At 35.7% G+C, this 24,399-nt stretch overlaps 1 protein-coding gene across 4 annotated transcripts in view; it reads left to right on the top strand.

Annotated features, from left to right (window-relative positions):
• The window catches only part of ktn1 (kinectin 1), a 58,115-nt gene that overhangs the window by 6,340 nt on the left and 27,376 nt on the right, over nucleotides 1–24,399 (top strand). For 3 of the 4 annotated variants that reach the window (XM_073826472.1, XM_073826471.1, XM_073826469.1), the window contains exons 2-16: nucleotides 9,911–10,560; nucleotides 10,774–10,962; nucleotides 12,816–12,968; nucleotides 13,267–13,397; nucleotides 13,523–13,636; nucleotides 16,513–16,635; nucleotides 16,801–16,913; nucleotides 17,228–17,372; nucleotides 20,324–20,408; nucleotides 20,486–20,694; nucleotides 20,779–20,847; nucleotides 20,941–20,978; nucleotides 22,879–22,969; nucleotides 23,053–23,121; nucleotides 23,210–23,238. In XM_073826472.1, coding sequence (XP_073682573.1) covers nucleotides 9,912–10,560; nucleotides 10,774–10,962; nucleotides 12,816–12,968; nucleotides 13,267–13,397; nucleotides 13,523–13,636; nucleotides 16,513–16,635; nucleotides 16,801–16,913; nucleotides 17,228–17,372; nucleotides 20,324–20,408; nucleotides 20,486–20,694; nucleotides 20,779–20,847; nucleotides 20,941–20,978; nucleotides 22,879–22,969; nucleotides 23,053–23,121; nucleotides 23,210–23,238 — 2,207 coding nt within the window. In that variant the 5' untranslated portion in view covers nucleotide 9,911. The remainder of the gene's footprint in view (nucleotides 1–9,910; nucleotides 10,561–10,773; nucleotides 10,963–12,815; nucleotides 12,969–13,266; nucleotides 13,398–13,522; nucleotides 13,637–16,512; nucleotides 16,636–16,800; nucleotides 16,914–17,227; nucleotides 17,373–20,323; nucleotides 20,409–20,485; nucleotides 20,695–20,778; nucleotides 20,848–20,940; nucleotides 20,979–22,878; nucleotides 22,970–23,052; nucleotides 23,122–23,209; nucleotides 23,239–24,399) is intronic. The other variant, XM_073826470.1, reaches the window with a different exon arrangement.

The following is a 24,399-nucleotide window of genomic DNA, read 5'->3' as shown; positions in this document are numbered from 1 at the left end:
CTTGAGGAAAACATTTTAGGATTACTCTTCATATAATGGACTTCAATGGTGTCCAAGTTTGAACTTCCAAAATGCAGTTTAAATGCAGCTTCAAAGGGCTCTAAATGATCCCAGCCGAGGAAGAAGGGTCTTATCTAGCGAAACGATCCGTCATTTTCAAAACAAACTCACTATTTATGTACTTTCTAACCTCAAATGCTTGTCTATGTTTGCGTTAACTCTGTTTTTTCCGGTTTAAGACAGTTAGGGTATGTCGAAAAACTTCAAAATCATCCTACAGTACATTGGTGCAGAAGTACCGACCCAGTATTTACAAAGTGAACATGCAAAGAAGATCAAATGCCCTGTACAAAAAAAAAAAAAAAAAGTAAAACAGCGATGTAGGGTGATTTTCAAGTTAAAGAAGAAAACGACATGGGAGTTTTTCGACATACCCTAACTGTATTGACCCGGATTACTCAGACTACGCATGTGCATTGCAGAGCCAAGGCAAGATGAACATTTGAGGTAAGAAAAAGTATATAAATTGTCAATTTGTTTAGAAAAAGACCAATCGTTTCGCTAGGTAAGACCCTTTTTCCTCAGCTGGGATTGTTTAGAGCCCTTTAAAGCTGCATTTAAACTGCATTTTGGAACTCGTGGGCACCGTTAAAGTCCACTACATGGAGATAATTCCTAAAATGTTTTCCTCAAGAAACATAATTTCTTTACAACTGAAGACAGAAAGACATGAACATTTTGGATGGTGAAGCGGTGAGTAAATTATCTGTAATTTTTTGTTCTGGAAGTGAACTAATCCTTTAATATGCATCTTTCTTGGAAATGGTGTCTTTTGGCTAAGTACCGGTGTGAGATGTGACTGGAAAATGGAGAACGTTAGACTGATGGCCTCTTTAAGGACTCCTGGGAAATTGCAGTAGCATGGTGCTCCTAAATGTATTCTTAATGTAATCGGCTTATCCATATTCCCAATACAGTGAATCTCTCGGACACACTGAACCAAATATACTCTAGTCAGGCACAGAGCAGACGGTCGTTCCAGGACCTGGTGCTTCTTGTCACTGGTTTTCCTCACTGTCCTGAAGGCAGAATTCAGCCAGGCATGTCATCCAGCACAACAGCGCACTGTTTCTGTTTGCTTCGCATTTTGTACGAAAGCACTCAATCAGACGTCCACTTTTATGGCTTCCATCAAGAGGCTGTCTTTTCCTTGTTGCCTCGTCGTATTTAAACATTAGACGAGACATTGATTTTTTTTTTCTCTCTCTTTTTTTTAATAGCAAACAATTTTGTTCTGTCAGACTCAGGGGTTTTTGTTACCATCAAATTATTGTTAAAGGGCTCTGTCATTAATTACTCACCCTCTTGTTGTTCCAAAACCGTAAGACCTTTGTTCATCTTTGTAGCACAAATTAAGATATTTTTGATTAAATCCGAGAGCTTTCTGACCCTCCATAGACAGCGACGCAACTTTGACATCAGTGGTTCAAAAGAAGAAATCATTGAATAAATCATTTTCTATGTGCACAAAAGTATTCTCGTAGCTTCATAACATTAGGGTTGAACCACTGATGTCACATGGACTATTTTGTCAATGTCCTTACTAGATTTCTGGCCCTTGAATGTGTCAGTTGCGTTGCTGTTTACGCAAGGTCTGAAAACTTTTGGATTTCATCAAAAATATCTTAATTTGTGTTATAAAGACGAACGAAGGTCTTATGGGTTTGGAACGGCATGAGGCTAAGTAATGATAGAATTTTAATTTTCGGGTGAACTTTCCCTTTAACTAAAACTTAAATTGAAACCGTAAGAAATGTATTTTTTAAATACAAAAATGACCTGATATAAAATAAAAAATAAAGCTAATCCTCACGGCATTTCCCATTTTGTTTAGTTTACATTGAAGTACTAAAATTGCTAAAACTAAATAAAATTAAAAACTAAAACTTAATAAAAACTGTTACATATTTTTAAACCGGGTTCCCATGGGTTATGGAATTTCTGGAATATCATAATTTATCAAAATTTAACTTTTCTATATCGTATTTCATTTTTATGGCGGTGTTTCAAACGTTTTGCCTATTGTTATGGTTGGCTATTTTTCAGTGCCATTTTATTCCTTTCCCACTTGTCAACTGGCAATTACCTAAAGAGTTTGTTAAAAAAAAAAAAAAAAAAAACACAGAAAGATCTTCTTTCATCTTTGGAACACAATTTAAGATGTTCTTGATGAAATCCGAGCACTCTGACCCTCATAGACAGGAAGGGTACTTTCACGTTCAAGTCCCAGAAAAGTACTAAAATCATCGATAAATAGTCCATGTGACATTCAACTGTAATTTTTACGAAAATTATACAAAATTATGACTTTATTCCACATTTTGGATCTCTACTGCAGCACTTGTGGACATTGTGGTGTTCAAAAAAATGTGGCATAAAGTCATTATTTTTGTTATTTTGTATCTTTGCGCAAAAAGTATTCTCATAGCTTTGTAAAATTACAGTTTAACCACTTGTGTCGATCATCTTGTTACTTTTCTGGGCCTTGAACTTGGTAGGACCCTTGCTGTCTATGGAGGGTCAGAGAGCACTCAGATTTCATAAAATTATCTTAAATAAAAAGTACCTTCTAACAAAGGTCTTACGGGGTTGAAACAATGTGAGGGTGAGTAATTAATGACAGAATTTTCATTTTTGGGTGAACTAACCCTTTAAGTCAAATGTAGTAACCAGGCTGTACCTGTTAACTAAGGTAAACATGCCAGGGAAATATACATTTCAAGAGCTTTGGCTACAAAATGACCACTTCAAAGACTGGGTGTTAAAAGTAGACGATAGACAAACCAAAAACTGAATGTGAAGAAATAAAAGACTGATGAACTTGACAAACAGAAAATCTGTTTAACCCCTGGAAGCATAAAAATGATAAATTAATTCCTGTAGAAATAGTACAGAGTATTATCAAAGTACGTTTAACGGGTAAAAGAATAAAAAAGTAGTGTGTACGTGTGTTTTGTATTAAAACATTTGTGAACAAGTAAAAATCTTGCAAATGGATGGATCTGTTCATTATAGGTCATGGAAATTCAGCTTTTTAGTCCGTAAATGTCAGGGAATTTGACATTTGACTTGGACTGGGAACCCTGTTTAAATAATGACTTAACAAAATGACTAAAGCTTGCTAAAATTAAAATGAAAAAAGAAAACTAAAATTGAATTCAAAATAGTATTTCAATGCTAAAATAACACTGATCAGACTTGGCACTTAATGATAAACTCTTTTTTTTGTTTTATTGACGCTTTGGCTTGAATATCAACCGAACGCAAGATTGACATTCATCCTGAAAAGATTTTTTTCTTATAAGGCCAAACGGAGGCCTTTAATGGGTAAGCTTTGAATAGATTAGCATTGAAGGGGGAATCCATGCCTTTTTCAGATCTCATACCACTCAGCGCCAACGTACTGGAGTGACATTTCCCCGGCTGGATATTTTTGTTCCTTGCAAAGCCCCTCTGCACTTGAGTTTAGGATGTCAATTGAGTTAGCGAAGGGTGTCTTGAATGACCGCTCTGGCTTTAGCTCCACAGTGTCATCTGTTCAACAAGCAAATGTATTTTTTCTATAATAATGGCTGTTATTATTTAGCTTAGTGATCATATTACTTGTATAGTTGCTGAAAAAAGTAAATGTGTGAGAGTGAGTGTCGCCCACTTACAGGTACTTAGCTTGGTGTCAGCAAGCAACCCCAGATTGCTGCCCTCAGCACACATACTAATTGGATCCTACCACTGCGAGAGGGAGGAGGTGGAACGGAAAAGCCAGAGATATGAAGGAGGTGATAAGGTGTGATTTTTAGAGTAAGACAAGCAAGTCGAAGTCAACCACAGATGAAGAGGCGTTCCGGGGAGTCAGTGAATGCTGTTGGTTGGCCATATTAGAACATCTTATGCAATTTGCTGAAGTGTGCCAAGGTGTGATGATTTTGCTTTGCCTGGGGCATTGTTATGCTCTGCCTTTAAACAACACCTGGTGAAAGTGCAAATGGCTATGCCAGCAATGTATTCTGATAGCAATTGACAAAACACAACTTTATCTCATGATTAATTAAAATGGTTACGAAAAATTCCGGTAATCTGATGTGGTTTACATGGTGCTTTGAATTAGACACCACAAAAGCAATTATAATATCCACAGAGTTATCTAGCAGTATGAAAAGGACGCCATATCAACATGCACACAGTGTCTCCTTGGGTTTGTGTTTACACCAAATAGTTGGCAAACTATGAGCAGCTATGTTTCTGGTTTTGCAGCTGCAAGATGTAATGCAGTTGCCACTAGGGGTTTGTGATATTGACAAAATCGTTATTATTTTTGGTCACTAACAATATAATTAGGGATGGGACGATAAATCGATTCGTGGATCGATTCTGAGCTTAGATTTTAACAGCAGATGGCGCTCTAATCTAGTTTTTATCTGCACACTCAAACCCTCACGAAGAAGAGTGCTAAAGAGTGCTAATTTCACCTTGGCTCAGAATGCTTTTATGATGTTTATGAGATTAATGTAAACGCACTCTTTTAATTAACTTCAACCTTTTTGAATTGTATGAATGATTATTTTAGGTTTAAGTGCGATCAATTAAATATCAATTAAAGAAATGTATATTATGGAGGTTTAATAGATGCACTTTAAGTATCTACATGCGTGTAGGTTACGTATGTACAATGTTGTGAGTTTGGGTTTATTATAATGTTCATCTGGGAAAGCCAAGTCACTCTGAGTTTACACTTTTGATGTCCACATACAGTAGCTGTAGTATTTCAGTCGTATAGATAAAGTGGATATTTCAATTAAAGGTTGTATCAGCGATTTCAAGCCTAAAACATAAAGTGTCAAATTTAGCTGACCTTTCTTCACGATCCGCTCGCTGCCTACCCCATAAATCGACTGTAAAAAAAAAAATGCGTCTCTCTGGTCAGCCTAGGGTCCGAGATATGCCAAAAAAACAATCGGTGCTATCAACTATTCCACAGAAAAACAAACAGTGTTCCAACCAATCACCGTCAGGGGTTTGGAGTTGTGGACTTTCGCTCCGCCTCCCTCACATCCCTGCACCAGTTGGAAAGTCCACAACACCAACCCCCTGACAGTGATTGGTTGGAACACTGTTTGTTTTCCTGTGGAAAGGTTGGTAGCACCGATTGTTTTTTTTGGCATATCTCGGACCCTAGGCTGACCAGAGAGACGCGTTTTTTTTTTTACGGTCAATTTATGGGGCAGGCAGCGAGCGGATCGTGAAGAAAGGTAAGCTGAATTTGACACTTTATGTTTCAGGTAGGGATGCACCGATCATGATTTTTCATGGCCGATTCCGATACCGATTTTTTACAAGCAAGCTGGCCGATTCCGATACCGATTTCCGATTTTTTCAAAAACAAGAAGTTATGCAAGTAAACAACATAAACAACATGTTTATTTAGTATTTAACAGGCCAATCTGGCTTTGGCTATTGAATCAATAGCATCTGACATCTGAAATTAAATAAAAAATATGAAAGTAAATACAGTTTAATAAGTAAAACATGCTTTTAGTAAAGTAAAACAGCAAGCCAACAGGTATTTTAATGTAAAATAATAATAATCATTCTTAACAGAACAGACTTTTATTTTTGGCTTTTCAAAAGTAAAGTAATGCTTTTTACAAAAATAAGCATCTCAGCTTTGTCACAAGTGAGTTTCTTTTTTCATCTGTCACGTGAGAAGCTGAGCTGAACAAACGTACGCTGTCTGCGCTTGTGCAGGGCGAGGACAGGTACGCTTGCGCAACTTCAGCGAGCACAGAAAAGCGGCTGTCCTTTGCAGACATTGCAGATTGCAATCTTCACGTCCTGCTCACAGATTTCGAAAAACCGCCACACAAGTGACATGTTTCTGAATGAATCGAATGCCGCGGCCCGCGTACACACTTCCGGAAAAAAACCGGCCGGGATAAAAACGAAAACCGGCCGGTTGCCGATCACGCGTTAGATGCAAAAACCGGCCGGTTTCGATTTATGGCCGGTCAACCGGTGCATCCCTAGTTTCAGGCTTGAAATAGCTGATACAACCTTTAAGTGCTGTTTATTCAGTATATTAAGCAAGTATCACAGAGTAAAGTATAAAACAATCGTCAGGCTGTTGGTGCCCTCTGTAGCCATTTGTTATAATGCACATTAGTTGTATTGTTTATAATGCATTGTATTTTCAGTTTGGTTCAGTAAAACCATATGATTACTTCATTTGAGCTAATTTTTATTGCCTTATTGCTATTATATATGTATTTTAAGTAATTTTAAAGGCTATTGTTAGCTTGGGTCTATTTTTTATTTATACAAAAAAAAAGTATTATAATTGTTTGATTACTCGATTAATTGTCAGAATAATTGCTCGATTACTCCATTACCAAAATAATCTTTAGTGACAGCCCTAATTCTGGATAGTTTCTGAGATTATATATGTTTAAGTAATTTTAAAGGCTATTGTTTGCTTATGTCTATTTTCGAAACTACCAAAAAAAAATTCAATTATCCTATTACTCGATTAATCAATGGATTCTGAACTTATTATTTAACAGCAGATGGCACTGCATGCTTTTGTACTCATATGAAAGTCATACTCTGCTTGCTTCCAATTCCTTACACTCACTTGAACCTAAAATTATCATTCATAAAGTTTGAAAAGGTACATGGGTGTTCACAGTGGTATGTTTACACATTAATCTGGTGTAATAAAAGCATTCTGACCCAGGGTTCGTCTGGCCTGTCTAAAACCACCAGTAGGCGGCAGCCCAACCCTGTCCCGATGAATGACTAATTGAATCATCCATTCAAACAATTTGTTTAAAATGATTGATTTATTTAGCAACAAAGCAAATGACTATCTTATTAAACGGGTCACTGAATCTTTGACTCAAATGATTCATTTAGAGCATAGACTGTAAAAAAAAAAGATGGACAACTTCCTTCCATTAGAGAAAAGTAAAGCCAAAACATCTCAGTATGGTTGCTGTCATCTTGAGAAAAGGAAGTAATTTGGAGCCAGAGTCTGTACAGTAATAATTCACTTGGAGCCAGAGTCTGCACACTGGTGATTTATGTGGAGCCTGAGTCTTCACAGTAGTTATTCATTTGCACTCCGAGTCGTGGTATCAAAGTCCTGCCCAAACTCCTGCAGACCCAATTGCAAGCTCGCAATTATGACACCAGACCCCCACGTCCCATTCATTTACATGGAGAGGGCGGGGTTTATGACTTATACTGCAGTGGCCACCAGATGACGATCAAAATTTTGGCATCACTTTTCAAGTCGTCTGAGGCACACCCCGATCCAAGTTATTGAATATATACTTATATTTTCCTAGTGTTTGGTGAACAATTCAAGTACATTAAAGTTATTAGAATCAATCCAATATATACAGAGTTGTGCAGAGAGTAAAAGTAATATTTTACAGTTGCAACTGAAATTATTCACCCCCCTTGACCTGCAAGAAATTTTGCTGCAGAGAACAAGAAATTTTGTGAAAACAAAGGCATTAGTAAACTTTTATTAATACTCATTTGAGTCATTCTGAGAATTTAAGTTGATGAATAATGAAAAAAAAATAAAAAAAAAGTTAAACTGGCTCTAAACGTTAATGTTTAGAATTAACGTTAATAAAATTATTCAACCCCCAAAAGTCAAATTTGCTGCAGAATCTTTTATTCTTAGCTTATGTCACCTTTCTATTGCAAACTTGGCCCATTCCATGCCTAAAAAAGCTTTCAGATAATCTTTGGTTTTCACTTTTCCACTGCTTTCTTTAAATACAACCAAATCTTTTCAATGAGAATTAAATATGGAGACTGCACAGTAGGGCTGTGCAATTAATCGCAATCGCAAAAAAATCGCGATTTAAGCACATGCGATTTCTAAACCGCACAAGGCTGCGATTTTATCTATCTCCCCAACGGCACCCCCGCCCCCCTTGAACGTCAAGTTCATTTTATTTTCGATATAGCGCCAGATCACAATAGAAGTCATGTAAGGTAATCTTTCCTATAGAACAGGTCTATACATAGTTCTTTTATTAAACATACTAAATTGCCTTATGTTATTTATCTTATTTACACTAAGGCATGGCATTTCTGTCTCTTCATGGTCGCGTGATTACAATGTCTCCTCCAAGAAAACACGGACTGGATCGCGGACTCCATTCATGAAAACCCAATCTACTATAGCGCGGAATGCCACGTAATTCGTCGATTTCTGGATGAATAAATCAAAAGTTGGTCTGTCACTTAATTCAAATCGCGATATGGACTAGTGTCTGTGAAAACTGAAATGCAGAAAGACCGTTTTAATATGAATCCTGCATGTTTCGTTTGCTTCTGTATTTATGAATGGTGGAGACACGTTTTATTTCTTTACTACATACAGACTGAAGCACACGTGACGCTCCCGCTAATTTTTGGCCTTTGCATCTCACATGAACAGATAAACTCAATCGCCAAATCGCTGCTGTGAGTTTCACTTTTACCGTTTCATTTGAGAAAACTAGCATCATATACACACAGAAACTTCACTGCAACCTGTCAAAATAAAAGTACGGTTTAACATGTAACAGATCAATATTAGTCCTGTATTACTATTGTACAGTATAATGTAGGTGTTTATATATTCCTATTTAAATAATTTACATAAAACAATATATATGATAAAAAAAAATATTACAACAAGATTAACCACTTAACTATTATTTAAACGTTTTAAACTGAATATAATTTTTGTTCCACGCATTGATTTTAACAGTAAATTTCTGTTTGTTTGACAAAAATGAAAAGGGTTTATTTTTCATTTGATTAAAAATAAATGTTTATGCTTTTTCATTATCAGAAAAATTAAAACACATAAGAATTTCAAAAAAAAAAAAAAAAAAGCAAAAGATTTTAGAACCCTCAAAATGTTAAAATAGAGAGTTTTGGACTTATTTTTCCACTGAAATTAATGTATTCGTTATTGCACAAAGTAGGCTAAAGTACCGGGGAAAAAAGTAAAATGGCTTATTTATTTTATGTTGTCTGTTTTAAAGACAATTTTACTACAGTTTTTTTTTATTAAACTTAATACTGTTATTTCATGGTGAAATGTTTTGTTATGCACTTCTTGTGCACTGAATACATTTAGAATGTACGTAGCTTGTTTGAAAAAGCAAAAAAAAAAAAAAAAAAAATCGCAAATAAAATCGCAATCGCAATATTTGTTCAAAAAATCGCAATATGATTATTTTGTCCATATTGCACAGCCCTACTGCACAGGCCACTCAAGAACATTCTATGGCTGATCCCTGAACCAAGTAGAAGTAGATTTGGATGTTTACATTGGGATGATTGCCCTGCAGTAAAGTCCATTAATCATCAGCTTCAGTCTTTGCACCAAATGCATCACAATTCTTGCTAAAATAGCCTGATATTTCAAAGAATCAATGATGTCCTTCATACAGTCATGATTTTGACTTCCTGCTACTGTAAAACAACCCCATAACAGCACTGGTCCACCTCCATGTTTGTCGACGAAGATGGTGGTGTTCTCCTTATAAGCTTTGCCTTTTTTGCACTAGACATACCGCTAGGTCCAAAAAGTTAGTTTGGTCACATTACTCCATAAAAAATTCTTCCAGAATTGGACCTTCACAGGTCCATCCAAATTAATTTTAGCATTATTATGCTTTTTTCCGGTTAGTATTTCAGCCAAACGACCTTGAAGTAGTTCACAGTTTTGATTCTTTGTAGATTGCATTAGTCAAGTGGCTTTTTGGCCCTATTGTCATGCATTCTGCTAGATTGAACATTTGTGCTCACTTCTGTCTTTCTGTTCTTTATTGCGTTCTTCAAGAATGGCGCTGGACATGGCAGACTCACAGTACCTTCTCATCCTGGCACCGTCGCTGGTTATCGCTGTCATGTTCCTCTTTTTCTGGCTCTTCATGAAAGAGACTTCCTATGACGAGGTTCTGGCCCGCCAGAAACGAGACCTAAAATTGCCTCCGGCCAAGCCTGATACTCGTAAAAAGAATGAGAAAAAGAAGAACAAGAAGAAGGAGACTGGTGGAAGTGGAGTGGGAGGAGGTGGGGGTGGCGATTCAGAGGAAGACCTAAGGGATTTCGATACATCTGATGCCACTAGCCCTACCTCGAATGATGAGGATTCGGAGGCGGTGCCCGTGAGTCCACCTGTTGCTGCTCCGGTCCTGGCCGAACCTCCGTCCGGGATAAGAGAGAGGAAAAAGAAAGAGAAAAAGCCGAAAGCTTCTCCAACTACTGCTCCAGCTGCTGCCCCAACACTTATACCCCTTTCCCGTACAACCCCATCTACTCCTCCTGCTTCAGAAGAACCGGAAGTTAATGGCTCCAAACCTGTTGTCCGTAAGGAGCAGCCCCTCCCCATGACCAAACAGTCCAGCCCACCGCAGCCTCAGGCCACACCCCCTGCATCAACTGACACTACCAGCAAAAAGAAAGCCAAGAAGCAGAAGAGTGAGTCTGGTGAGTGGACCACCTACAAAAATGAACATGTTTTATGCTAATGCAATGTAAGTGGTCTTTAAATAGCAAAGCCCATACTAGCACTTAGCATATATGTACAGCTGGTTTTTGCCAAAAATGTAGAACCAAAACCATTTAGAGCACCCAGATCATTACTCAAACAGCCACCCAGAACATCATGTTCTCAAGATTTCTGCCTCTCATTTCTCATAGAAGAGCATCCACCTGAGGTCAAGCCTGATCTTTCCCCACCTGTGGTGAAGAAAGTGGAGCCTGTGATTATCGAGGTGGAGATAAAGGCAAAAGATGGAGCCGCCCCAGTTTCCACAGCAGCACCACCAACTGCCTCTAGCGGCAGTGGGCGTAGGAAGAAGAAGCAGAAGGTGGAACCTGTCATCACAGGTAAGAATAAGCCAAAATCAGACAAACCAGAGAGGTTCTAATTCTCAAATCAGTGAATCAATAGTCAGGTCATTCACTGATTTGAGTGATTCACCTCATGTTGTTCCAAACAATATGACTGACTTTCAATGAAATGGAAATATTCTGAAGATGTTCTTTATGCTGCTCTTTTCTCTGCAAGGAAGTTATACCATGACCAGGGGTTATAATGCTCAAAAAGGAGACTTTGATATTTCACTCAGGCAAATTCAAATTGCGTTTGAGAAATATTTTTGCGGAAAGATGATTTCTATACAGAAAATAACTTTTTCATTAAGGGGCAATATTTGCCCCCTGGGATTGATTTCTATAGGCATTGTTTACCTTTGTAGGGCAATTTTTGTAATTAACTTATTAATTGTGTCTGTTCACTTTCAAATGCTGAAAGGGTTAGTTCACCCAAAAATGAAAATTGTCATTAATCACTCACCCTCATCTTGTTACAAAGACATAAGCCCTTCGTTCGTCTTTGGAACACAAATTAAGATATTTTTGATGAAATCCAAGAGCTCTCTGACCCTTCATAGACAGCAAGGGTTCTTACACGTTCAAGGCTCAGGAACATTGATAAAATAGTTTATGTGACATAAGTGGTTCAATCGTCAACCGTTCCATGCTTTGTTTACGTTAAGAGGAAAGTGCACGTATGCGTCAGGATATTTTCCAAAATGGTGTAAAATTATGATTTGAACCACTGATGGACTATTTTGTCAATGTTCTTGGTACTTCTCTAGTCTAGGGCATTGAATGTGCAAGGACCTTTGCTGTCTATGGAGGGTCAGAGAGCTCTTGGATTTTATCAAAAATATCAATTTGTGTTCTGAAGTCGAACAAATGTCTTACGGGTTTGGAACAACATGATGGTGAGTAAATAATGACAGAATTTTCATTTTTGGTTGAACTAGCCCTTTAAATTTAACCATTACATAAACCAATCAGAATACTATAAACTGTTACCAGTAATGACAAACTGTTTCAAATTGTATATTAATTCTGCATTCAAAAAATAGGACAGGGTAACAGTACAATAATATAACATAATACTGCAGGTATTATGAGAGAAATAAATATTGTTAATTATTCCTCTTGATATTGTGATAATGGTAATAAATGTCGATTAATAGAATACATATAAAAGCATGTTTGTGTTGAAGAAATGGCAGGTCATATTCTGGCTTCAGACAAATGTTGGTTTACAATGTTAGTGTAAAATTACAATCACTGAAACTTCTTTTAGGCCAAATTAAAGTGTTAGTTCACCCAAAAATAAAAATTAGCTCGCCCTCAAGGCATTCTAGGTGTATATGACTTTCTTCTTTTAGTCAAATCCAGTCGGAGTTATAATAAAATTGTCCTGGCTCTTCTAAGCTTTATAATGCCAGTGTGTGGGTGTTTTTCTGTTCAACAGTCCAAAAAAAGTCCAATAAAGCACATCCATCCATAATAAAAAGTGCTCCAGGCTTCAGTGGGTGAATAAAGGCCTCCTGTAGCGAATTAATTTTTTTTTGTAATCACTTTTCTCTAGCTTGCACTAATTGTCATACATGGAAGATGTTCTAGGTTGATGCAAGTATATTATCTTAAATTTGTGGGGCATTTTGGTTGCATTATTGCCGCAGTGCATTTTTAATCTTGCTGTAGTGTATTTTTAACTGCAGTTTGGAAGTGAGCTGCATGAACATTCTTCTAAACTTCTCCTTTTTTTTTCTATTGAAGAAACAAAGTTAAACAGGTTTGGAAGAACATGATGAGTAAATGCTTTTATTTTTTTGTAAAGTAATGCTTTAATCATTGCTGTCACATTTTTCTTTTAGTGGATGAGGCACTTGTCCAGTCCTCAGCCCCGGTCACTCACACTGACTTAACCACCTCGACAAACCACCAGAGCAACCAAAACAATGACGCTCCGCCCCCTGCTCCTGCACCCACCAAACATGGCAAGAAACAGAAGAGTGAAACCAACAAAGGTACTTGACATAATTCGTTAGACCTTTTTACAGTAGCACACAGAATGGGGAATATAGCCAGATTTGATGTTACTTTTTACTTTTAAATGAGTTATAAGTAGACTTATATTCAGAATCCACAATCTTAAAATAGCAAAGGATGTAAACAATGCTGCCTTAGAATTTGGACTAAGGAAGGCATATTAGGAGACAGCCATAACCTATGATCTCATAAAATACTGTCTACGGAGGGCTTTGAAATTGTGACTGTTTCCTAAAGGTGTGAACAGGTTGCTGATACGTGTATCTTTTTGTGCAGAGAACTCTGAGGTGAAGCTCAAGGAGTTACAGGCCAGTCTGAGTGTACTAGTGCTGTCAGATGCCGATTTGGTCAGTCTCGTCTCGCTGCTCCGAGACAAGAGTCCTAACGCTTTGGACAACTGGTATAAGGTTAGAGGATTAGGTTCACTTTTGTTTTTCATTTAGTGTTTTTTGCTGTTATGCAGTAATGAAGTGTTTTCGATAGTGAAAGCTTGAGTCGATTTCTGATGATTTCACTGCTTTTGCTTTCTCAGTCTGCAGCCAAGTTCGAGCCCTCGGCCCAGCAGCTTGCAGAGAAAGATCGACTTCTGAGCACGCTACAGGAGGAGGTGTCCATTGCTAAGGGCAAAGTCAAACAGTTAAGCCAGGTTAGTAATTTATTTTGCTTATATTTCCTGATGTGAGTACCAGGCTTCCAGGTTTTGAAATATGTGGCACTTTCCATTAATACAGTACAAATTGGTTTCTCATGAATCGTGATATTTTTTTTAAGTTCAATTAATCATGACTAATCACAAATAAAAATTAATTAATCAATCCATTGACAGCCCTGGAATAAATACATTAATAAATATGTTCATTTGTGCACCCAAAAAATTAAGTCATTTAGACCTTTAGGGTGAAAGAAAAGGAAATAATCTCATTTAAATTTCATCTCTGTTACCAGAAGTTTCAGGTGCTTTATTGGTTAATTCATTAAATGTTTAGGTTTATTCAGTGTTTTTAACTCGGAAAAATAAAATCATCTCAGGGTTGTAAACACTATTAAGACCAATGTTATCACAGTTTTGCTAAATTTCCATACCTCATATAAAATAAACCTGCTAATACAATATTAAAACTAGATTAGTAAAGTTTGAGAACAAACTTTGAAGTTGGCTAGGCCTGAAAAATTTAAGCAGTTGTAAAAGCTTGAGGTTTGAATGTTCAGAAAGATAGATTAAATGGATGTTAATAGTATATTGCTAGCATGATTTAGCACATTGGTACCATGATTTAACAGCGTTTTCAAATGTATCCACTTTGGAAAGCGTTTTCAAAAAGCTTAGTTTTCGATGAGTAAAATGCCATCTCAGTGTGGATGGAAGGCCAAAACAGAGAGAAAAAGATGCATTTTCAAATGAAAAAAAAAGAAAAGTTAACAGCAGCTTGAGGAGTTAACAGCTAAAACCAGTTTATTCAGTAGAAAACCAGCTAAAACCAACAGATTTAGCAAAAAAACAGCTAAAACAAACCAATTTAGCAAAAAAGAAACAGCTAAAACCAAATCATTTAGGTTTAACCTGACTTTGGTGATTCTAGCTTTAAAGCTGTAGAAGGAGTTAGGTGTTCAATTTCAACAGCTAAAAACCATCTAAAATCCGCTGATTTAGCAAAAAAATGCTAAAACCAGCTGATTTAGCTGTAATTACCTTGGCATAGTTGAATAATAACAGTTCTGTACATGGACATGACACTGTGAGTCTCAAATATCATCATTTCCTCCTCCTTATATAAATCTGGTGTTTGCAAAAGATAAATAGGCCAATTCCAACATAATACAGACTATTACGTAAGAGTCACGATCGTTAATAGTTACGCCCCCAACATTTGCATAGACCAATCATCAGACGTTCTGCAGCTAGGCTATTGTGAAAAAAACAAAACAAAGCGAGGACAATAGCGAAAATGGCAGATCACCGGAATAAATGTTATGTTCCAGGTTGTGCAGGAGATGTTAAGTGCAGGGATGGGTTGGTGTCTGTACTCAAAAAGGCAAGGAAAACAAATAACACATTCTAATAAAATAAGGCAAGCCACTGAAGGGACATGGTTAGATTAAAGGTTGTATCAGCGATTTCTAGCCTAAAACATAAAGTGTCAAATTCAGCTGACCTTTATTCACGATCCGCTCGCTGCCTGCCCCATAAATTGTCTGTGAAAAAACCGCGTCTCTCTGGTCAGCCTAGGGTCCGAGATATGCCAAAAAAACAATCGGCGCTATCAACAATAACCACAGATAAACAAACCGTGTTCCAACCAATCAGCGTCAGGGGGTTCGTGTTGTGGACTTTCCTACTGGTGCAGGGATGTGAGGGAGGCGGAGCGAAAGTCCACAACACCAAACCCCTGACGCTGATTGGTTGGAACAATGTTTGTTTTTGCTGTGGAAAGGTTGGTAGTGCCGATTGTTTTTTTGGCATATCTCGGACCCTAGGCTGACCAGAGAGACGCGGTTTTTTCACAGACAATTTATGGGGCAGGCAGCGAGCGGATCGTGATGAAAGATAAGCTGAATTTTACACTTTATGTTTCAGGCTAGAAATCGCTGATACAACCTTTAATGCTAGCAGTAGCCTGTTACATTGCAGTACATAAGATTCACTTACCACATAAACGGAGAGATGGCTGCGCGGACAATGGCGAATGATTTACAGATCCTGAGCAACACTAATAAGCATATAAACTTATAAAATATGTGGTAAGTACTGCCGCTGTAGTATAACGTTACACAGAGCACATGCGATCACAATAGTGAAAGTAAAATGATCCTGCATTCAAAATGGCAGCTCCGTGATTAAATCTATATATTTTCCTACATGTGCAAGCTACTGAAATGAGCCGCTCTGTGAAACAGCCAATCAGAGCAGAGCTCATCATTATTATTCATGAACCTTCCAAATAAGGTAATAAGACAAATCCTAGGGTTGTAAATGGACCTGTAAAACCGTTTCTGGAGAATTTTTGCCCTTTCCTATGCCATATACTTTCTATTTAGATATCAGAGAACAATTTAAAATATTGTATCAATGCATTCTATGGCACCTTTAAAGCTCTAGAAGGAGTTAGGTGTTCAATTTCAGCTAAAACAGCTAAAACAACAGCTAAAAAAACATCCAAAACTCGCTGATTTAGCAAAAACTGCTAAAACCAACTGATTTAGCAAAAAAGAAACGGCTAAAACCAAATCATTTTTAAAGCTTTTTTACAGCTTTAAAACTGTAAAAGGAGTTAGGTGTTCAATTGTGGCTCTGAAGGTGAGCCAACTTAATAAAATTAATTTGAGAAAACAATTCTGAATAATTGGATTTTTTTTAGTTTTCTGACTAAGTTTTATATAGTTTTTTTTTTTTTTGCAAAGTGCCATATAAACACACTTTAGTTGTTGCAAAATATAGAAAATAGCCATAAATATAGCAGTTATATGTGTAAGCTTTGATTTACTTTATTGAGCTTTGTAGTAATTTATTGACTGGAACTTCAGGAACTGCAGGGTGAGAAGCAGAAGACGGGCCGCGTGGAGTCTGTACTGCATGAGCAACGTGTTGCCAGAGAGAAAGACATGATGCAAGTCAAAGCTCAGAGCTACCAGGAGATGCAGATTAAGGTAATCAATCTTATTGACCGATTAGACATGTCATGCAGAGGGCAAATTGCAGATTAGTGGTGTAGATCTGACCACGCAAGTCATAATAGAGCATAAGAAGGCATGCTTGATGTGGTATGTTTATGTGTAAGAACATCTAATGATGAGTGAACTTTCTCTCCGCAGTTTCAGCAGTTAAGAGAACAGCTGGACGGCCAGATCGCTCGACTGCAGCAGGAAAACGGCATCCTGAGGGATGCAGTGGAAAGATGCTCCACCACCAACCAGATGGAGTCCAAGTAAATTTACCAACCCCCACATTTTTTGCTCCACTTATAGATTCATAATGTAGCATAATGTAGAAAATCTTCCAGCCTTTCTCTGATTTTTGGAATCAAATAGGCTTTTCGCAAAACAATTCATTTTCAGAAGTGGCACATAATCTGTTAAAGGGATAGTAATATAAAATTGTTGTAAAACATCCCTTTAAGGTCAAACTGAAATTATCAGTCAAGGTTTTTTTTTTTTTTTTTTTTTTATTCAGAAGACCTAAGAAAATTGTGGCCATTTTTGAGCACTAAACTTAGATGGTTTACATTTAATGTGTTTTCAGGCAGTCATCTGAGCTGAATAAGCTGCGTTCGGAATGCAACGGCCTGATGAAAGAGCTAGCAGAGACCAAAAACAAGCTGCAGCAGGAAGAGTTGCAGCGGAAGGGTCTAGAAGTCAACTACAAGCAGAATGTGTCTCAGCTGGAGGTGCCTACAAAGCCCTGCACAATACACATCTTTTAACAATTTACGTTTTTAGCATCCCATGATTTCCACTTTTGCTAGAACACCAAACAAGGCATTGTAATATGTAGCTAACTACCTTGCACTAGTTTAGAAGTGTGATGTTAGCTTAAACAGTCATGATCAGATGCTGTTCTGATTGGCCTGTAATTAGTTTTAAATGCTGTTAAAAAAAAAAAGAATAGTACTTTTTATATTTATGTAGTGTATATATATATTCAGATCAAAGATAAAATATTTGAAATAGAAAAAAGATAAAGCTTTAAATAATTTTGCTTTAAATCTTTTAAATAATTATAGATTTTAGACTAATAAAAAACAGTGAAGATGTTGGCCTAATAATAATTTTATAATGGAATAAATTCACACTTTTAAATATCAGATATTAACTAAATAAAAGTAAACCACTGAAATAAAATTGCTGTAAATGTATTAATTCATCAGATTTTTTTGACAAGTTGGGACTTTAGTGACCACTGATAAATTACGATTGGCAATTTATTTATTTATAAGATTTTTTTGACAAGTTAAATGACAAGTTTTGCCTTTTTGACTACTGATGAATGATGATTGGCAAATTAATTTATTAATGTATCAAATATTTGGTGAGTTAAATGACAAGTTAGGACTTTTATGACAACTGATAAATGACGATTGGCAAAATAATTCATTCATTTATCAGATTTTTTATGATAAGTTGGGACTTTAGTGATCACTGGTAAATGACGATTGTCAAATTAATTTATTAATTAATCAGATTTTTTTTGACAAGTTAAATGACAACTTGGGACTTTTCTGATCACTGATAAATGATGATTGGCAAATTAATTCATTTATCAGATTTTTTTCTTTGACAAGTTAAATGACAACTTGGGATTTTTATGACAACTGATAAATGACGATTGGCAAAATAATTCATTCATTTATCAGATTTTTTATGACAAGTTGGGACTTTAGTGATCACTGGTAAATGACGATTGTCAAATTAATTTATTAATTTATCAGATTTTTTCTTTGACAAGTTAAATGACAAGTTGGGACTTTAGTAACCACTGATAAATAACAATTGGCAAATTAATTTATTAATTTATTAATTTATTCAATTTTTTTTGACAAGTTGGGGCTTCAGTGACCAAAGATAAATGACAATTGGCAAATTATTTATTAATTTATTTGATTTTTTTTGACAAGTTGGGACTTTGGTGACCACTGATAAATGACGATTGGCAAAATAATTTATTAATTTATCAGATTTTTTCTTTGACAAGTTAAATGACAAGTTGGGACTTTAGTAACCACTGATAAATAACAATTGGCAAATTAATTTATTTATTTATCCAATTTTTTTGACAAGCTGGGACTTTAGTGACCCGATAAATGACAATTGGCAAATTAATTTATTAATTTATTCGATTTTTTTTGACAAGCTGGGACTTTAGTGACCACCGATAAATGACAATTGGCAAATTAATTTATTAATTTATTCGATTTTTTTTGACAAGTTGGGACTTTAGTGACCACCGATAAATGACAATTGGCAAATTAATTTATTAATTTATCAGATTTTTTCTTTGACAAGTTAAATGACAAGTTGGGACTTTAGTAACCACTGATAAATAACAATTGGCAAATTAATTTATTAATTTATCCAATTTTTTTGACAAGCTGGGACTTTAGTGACCACCGATAAATGACAACTGGCAAATTAATTTATTAATTTATTCGATTTTTTTTGACAAGCTGGGACTTTAGTGACCACCGATAAATGACAACTGGCAAATTAATTTATTAATTTATTCGATTTTTTTTGACAAGTTGGAACTTTGGTGACCACTAATAAATAACAATTGGCAAATTAATTTATTAATTTATCCAATTTTTTTGACAAGCTGGGACTTTGGTGACCACTAATAAATGACGATTGGCAAAATAATTTATTAATTTATCAGATTTTTTCTTTGACAAGTTAAATGACAAGTTGGGACTTTAGTAACCACTGATAAATAACAATTGGCAAATTAATTGATTAATTTATCCAATTTTTTTGACAAGCTGGGACTTTAGTGACCACCGATAAATGACAACTGGCAAATTAATTTATTAATTTATTCGATTTTTTTTGACAAGCTGGGACTTTAGTGACCACCGATAAATGACAATTGGCAAATTAATTTATTAATTTATTCGATTTTTTTTGACAAGTTGGGACTTTAGTGACCACTGATAAATGACGATTGGCTAATTAATTAATTAATTTATCAGTTTTTTTTATGACAAGTTGGGACTTTTGTGATCACTGGTAAATGGCGATTGTCAAAATAATTTATTCATTGAGCAGTTTTTTTGGCAAGTTAAATGAAAAGTTGGGACTTTTGTGATTACTAATGAATGACAATTGGCAAATTAATTAATTTATCCGATTTTTTTTTTTTTTTGACAAGTTAAATGACAAGTTGGGAATTACAGAGAATTTCTAAGGAAAAAGAAAGAAAAAGATTGTAGGGCCATATTATTTAAAAATGTTGAAATAAGTAAGTAAAGTACAGAATTTGGGCTACCGGTACCATACTGGTTAAAATGTGAATGGTACCCAACCTTACTTAATTACTCTCTTACTTTACTTTCTCTTACATTTAATAAAACAAGCCAGTCAAGCCAACCATTTTGATTACAAATTGATTAAATAGGATTTTTCTGCATTTAAGACAGACGGGAATCTCTAGTCTCTAGAATTTCAAGTGTCGATTTCCATTTTCCTTACACCACTGTTTGTTGGCAGAATTAGCTTCTCTTGAAAACAGCTGAGCTTCTGTTTAGTGTCTCTAAAATGTAATATCTGTTTGTAGCGTTACTACATTTGGCTACTTAATCCCCAACCCTATTGAGCTAAAACTGTTTTGTATCTTTTGTCGCAGGATGCGAAACGTAGTTGGGAAGAGCTGCAGAACTATTTGCACAATGTGAGTGCAGAGAGAGAAAAGCTTGGGGCTGCTAAACAAGGTAGAAACACACACAATCTTACAGACACCAAGTGTTCTGCACAAGCCACTTAACCAGCTTCTCCTGTGTCCTCACAGATCTGCAGAATCAGCTGATGGCTGTGGAGAGCGAGATGACCAGCAAAAACAAGGAGATCCAGACTCTCCACAGCAGCCTGACAGACACGCTCATCTTTAAAGAGCAGGAGCAGAAGAAGGCCATGCAGCTGGAGCAGCAGGTCAGGCAGCTGTTGGAGGCGTCGCAGCACACCATGCAGCCTGACGACCAATTGCAGGAACAAGTTCAGGTACCTAAGGAGTCACAATACTCTAAAGAAGCATGGAAGCATGTTAAATGTCTGCTGAGCATCTCACAATACTGTTGTTTGCAGGATCTTCTTAAGGAAAACAAAACACTGAAAGTTCAGATAGATAATCTTCAGACTCAGCTCAACACTCAGGTATGTGTGTGGGTTGCTGGATAAAGGTGAATCTGTCTCTGCTTGCTGGTGGACAGTCATGTTTAAGAGTCATTTCTTTGTTCCTTCTCTTAGGCTGCAACAGTATCACATTTCGACGAGCTTCAAAAACTGTAAGTGATCGCCTCGACACGTCTTTTTTTTATGGTTTTGCACAAACTAAGGCCTGTTTCACACTGCACATGTAAGTGGTGATTTTCAAATTATTGTATCTCGGCCGAATATTGTCTTATCCTAACAAACCATACATCAATCTTATTTACTCAGCTTTCAGATTTGAAAAAAAAAAAAGACCCTTATGACTGATTTTTTTTTTGGTCCAGTGTCACATATGTGATATAGGGATTTCTAATGCAAAGTATTCATACGTTATTTGATGCAGTTGCAGTGACATGTGAACAGCACTTCTTAAATACATCCGAGTGAATTCAAATCTTTTAAGGAGGTTTTTTGCAAATAAACTGCCCACTAATTATAAGAAGGGGGGAAAAGCCCCATTAAAATTTGTATTAAAGTATTAAAACAGTCAGCATACTATATGTACATTACAGTTGGAAAGTTATTTATTGTTTTTTTTGTACATTTTCTTCAAAACAGTAAATATTATTAAACTTTAAAATGACTTGCATTTAAATGTAATGTATTCCTGTGATGCAAAGCTGAATTTTCAGCATCATTACTCCAGTCTTCAGTGTCACATGATCCTTCAGAAATATTCTAATTCTAATATAATGACTTCTTGTTAAAAAATGATCAATGTTGAAAACAATTGTGCCGAAACCACAAGGTTTTCTAAGGAGTTTTTTTTTTATATAATAGAAAGTTTAAAACAATACTATTTATTTAAAATAACGATTTGTTTTGTAACAATACTACTGTGACTTTTGATCAAAATGCATATTTACAGAATATTATTAGTAATATTATTATTTAAAAGCTTGCTGACCTCAAGCTTTTAAAGTAGTTTTTTTTTCTATTTATTTAATTTTTAAATAATAAATTATCCCAGCTAATAAAACTAAAACACTGTAATATTCAAATTATCTTTGTATTTAAAGAGCAGGTCATATGGTATTTTAAAGTGTCCTAATATTGTGCTGGAGTTCCCTTCAACAGATTAAAATGCATCTAAGGTCAGAAAGCATTTAAATTTTCCCAGAATATACATTTATGCACAGTACGGTTCTTTCGTATAAGTTTTGAGCATAATGTCTGTAACCCCTCCCTTCCATAAGCCTACTCTGCTCTGATTGGTCAGCTGGCCAAGTCTGTTGTGATTGGCACAGAGAGGAGTACTTGAGCAAGTTAGCGAGCACTACCATCTGTGTTGCCAAGTTCGCAGTTGTTTTTGTGTGGGTTGAAACTACCCCAATAACGTCATATTCAACCCCTGGAATGTGAATTTCCCAGGGTAACCCCGACAAAAAGTGTCTATTTTACACCCCAAACACGTTTTTTTAACGGGGACCCCCCTCAAAATGCAATTGGCCGGGTTTTGTTGTGACAACCTGGCAACCCTAGCATGCACCTTCACATTAAACAATAATATAGTGCTACAATCCTTTTTTTAAATAATGACAAAAACATTTTGTTTAACACTTCATGCCTACAGCTAAAGGTTAGCTGCTACGATTTTGTTTAGCCCTGATATTACTAGGTAAAAGCATGACATGGGCTTTATTGCTGCTTCACTTGCATGGTGCTGATGATTGCATGTGGTGTGAAACAGGCCTGACTCTACATCCTGACAAGTCAATTTTCAGCGACAAGTAAAATGCTATGTGAAGCAATAAAGTATTAGCTTATTAGACAGTACAGAATTAGTTGTTTAATATACAGCTATGTAGAATTAAATTTGCACCAATAAGACCTTCTACTTTCAGCCAAAGGTCCTAACATGGAACGGATTTATCACTTGGTGCTTTATCACGCCTCACATGGTTAGCCCACAGCTTAAGGCGGTCAGCTGTCTTAAACCTCATTATACGTTATCTTGCATGTGTCTCTCATTAGGCTGGCTGAAAAAGAGCTACAGAGAAAGAGTCTAGAAGATTCACTTAATGCTGAGAGGAGCAGCAGCGCCGGCAAGGAGACGAAAATGCAGGCAAGTGTCGCCACTGTCATCCGTTAAACCGAAGTGTGATTTCCTCTGTGTAGTGAACTCACGGCTCTCTCTGCCCTCTGCAGGCCATACACAATGAGAACCTGACATTGAAGACAGACTTCCAGAATCTGCAGGCACAGATTTCTGAGCAGGTTAGCCTTCAGTTGCTTTTCTTTCCACTAATCCATTAATATATGTTTAAGTTAACGCACGCTACTGTCTTGTCTTCTCTTTTCCCAGGCTGTATCCATGGAACAACTTAAGCAGAGGTAAGTGTATTGAAATTGGTTAGACGTATATAAAATAAAATACAGTTTGCACTAGGGCTATATTGAGATAAAAAAATCTAGCTAAGACTGGTAACCCAAGTATTTTCATGTTATGGCAGATGTTAAAAATCTATATCAATAATAAAGAAAATATCCAAAAAATGTAAGTTAGAGTCAAACTAAAAATTATTCAGACACCAGATATAATTTTTGATATTTATTTACTAGTGGGTTTAGAACACTATAGTTCATTTATGTGAGTGAGGATTGCAAAATAAAGTAAACTGACATATTATACACAAGTTCTTCTTACAGTGGACTACAAGTTAAATTGATACAAATTTGGGACCAAAATTTTGATTTGACACTTTGACCTGACCATGTTTTGTTACATACCTTTCTATCAAAGTTATCTGACATTATCAAAATGAGTTTGGTCTGACACAGATTAACTCTTGAGTTCTTGTCATATTTTATTACCATTTTCTAAACTGTGATAATGTAAGAAATGTTGAAGGTATCTGAATATATTTTGGTTTGACTGTAAATTAAACATTTTTTAAACATTTCAGGGTATCGATAGTATTATAGATTATTAACAATACTATTTAAAATAAGAATTTTGACAAAAAGTAAATTAAACTTGGACAATAGTTAAACAATTATATTTTATATCCAATATTAAAAATCTGTATTAGTAATATTTAAAATAGTAACCAAAAAAAGTTAACTAAACTTCAACATTATTACAAATGGATTAACAGCATTATAATCATGCATTTACAACAAAAGCTATACATTTTGATCTCAATTAAATAAATTGAGGTCTGTTTAAAAAAAGATTAAAATATATGTAAGTTGTGAATTTAATAATATGAAAATATGTAGACACTTTTGAAGTTAAGAGATTCCTTAATTAAATTTCTAATTAAATGAAGTACATTGAAATTCTAAAGTTTGGGATCAGTAAGATTTAGTATTTTATTATTAAATATTATTGCAATTTAAAATAATAGATTCCTATCTTAATATACTTCAAAATACAATTTGTTTCTGTGATGCAAAGCTGAATTTTCATCAGCCATTACTCAAATCTTCACTGTCACTTTCCTTCAGAAATCATTCTAATATACTGATTCATTATCAATGTTGAAAACAGTT

Source organism: Garra rufa, chromosome 21, assembly GCF_049309525.1.
Source record: "Garra rufa chromosome 21, GarRuf1.0, whole genome shotgun sequence".
NCBI classification, from domain to species: domain Eukaryota; kingdom Metazoa; phylum Chordata; class Actinopteri; order Cypriniformes; family Cyprinidae; genus Garra; species Garra rufa.
Note: the sequence above shows the minus strand (reverse complement) of the source record. Positions and strands in the feature narration are given on the sequence as shown.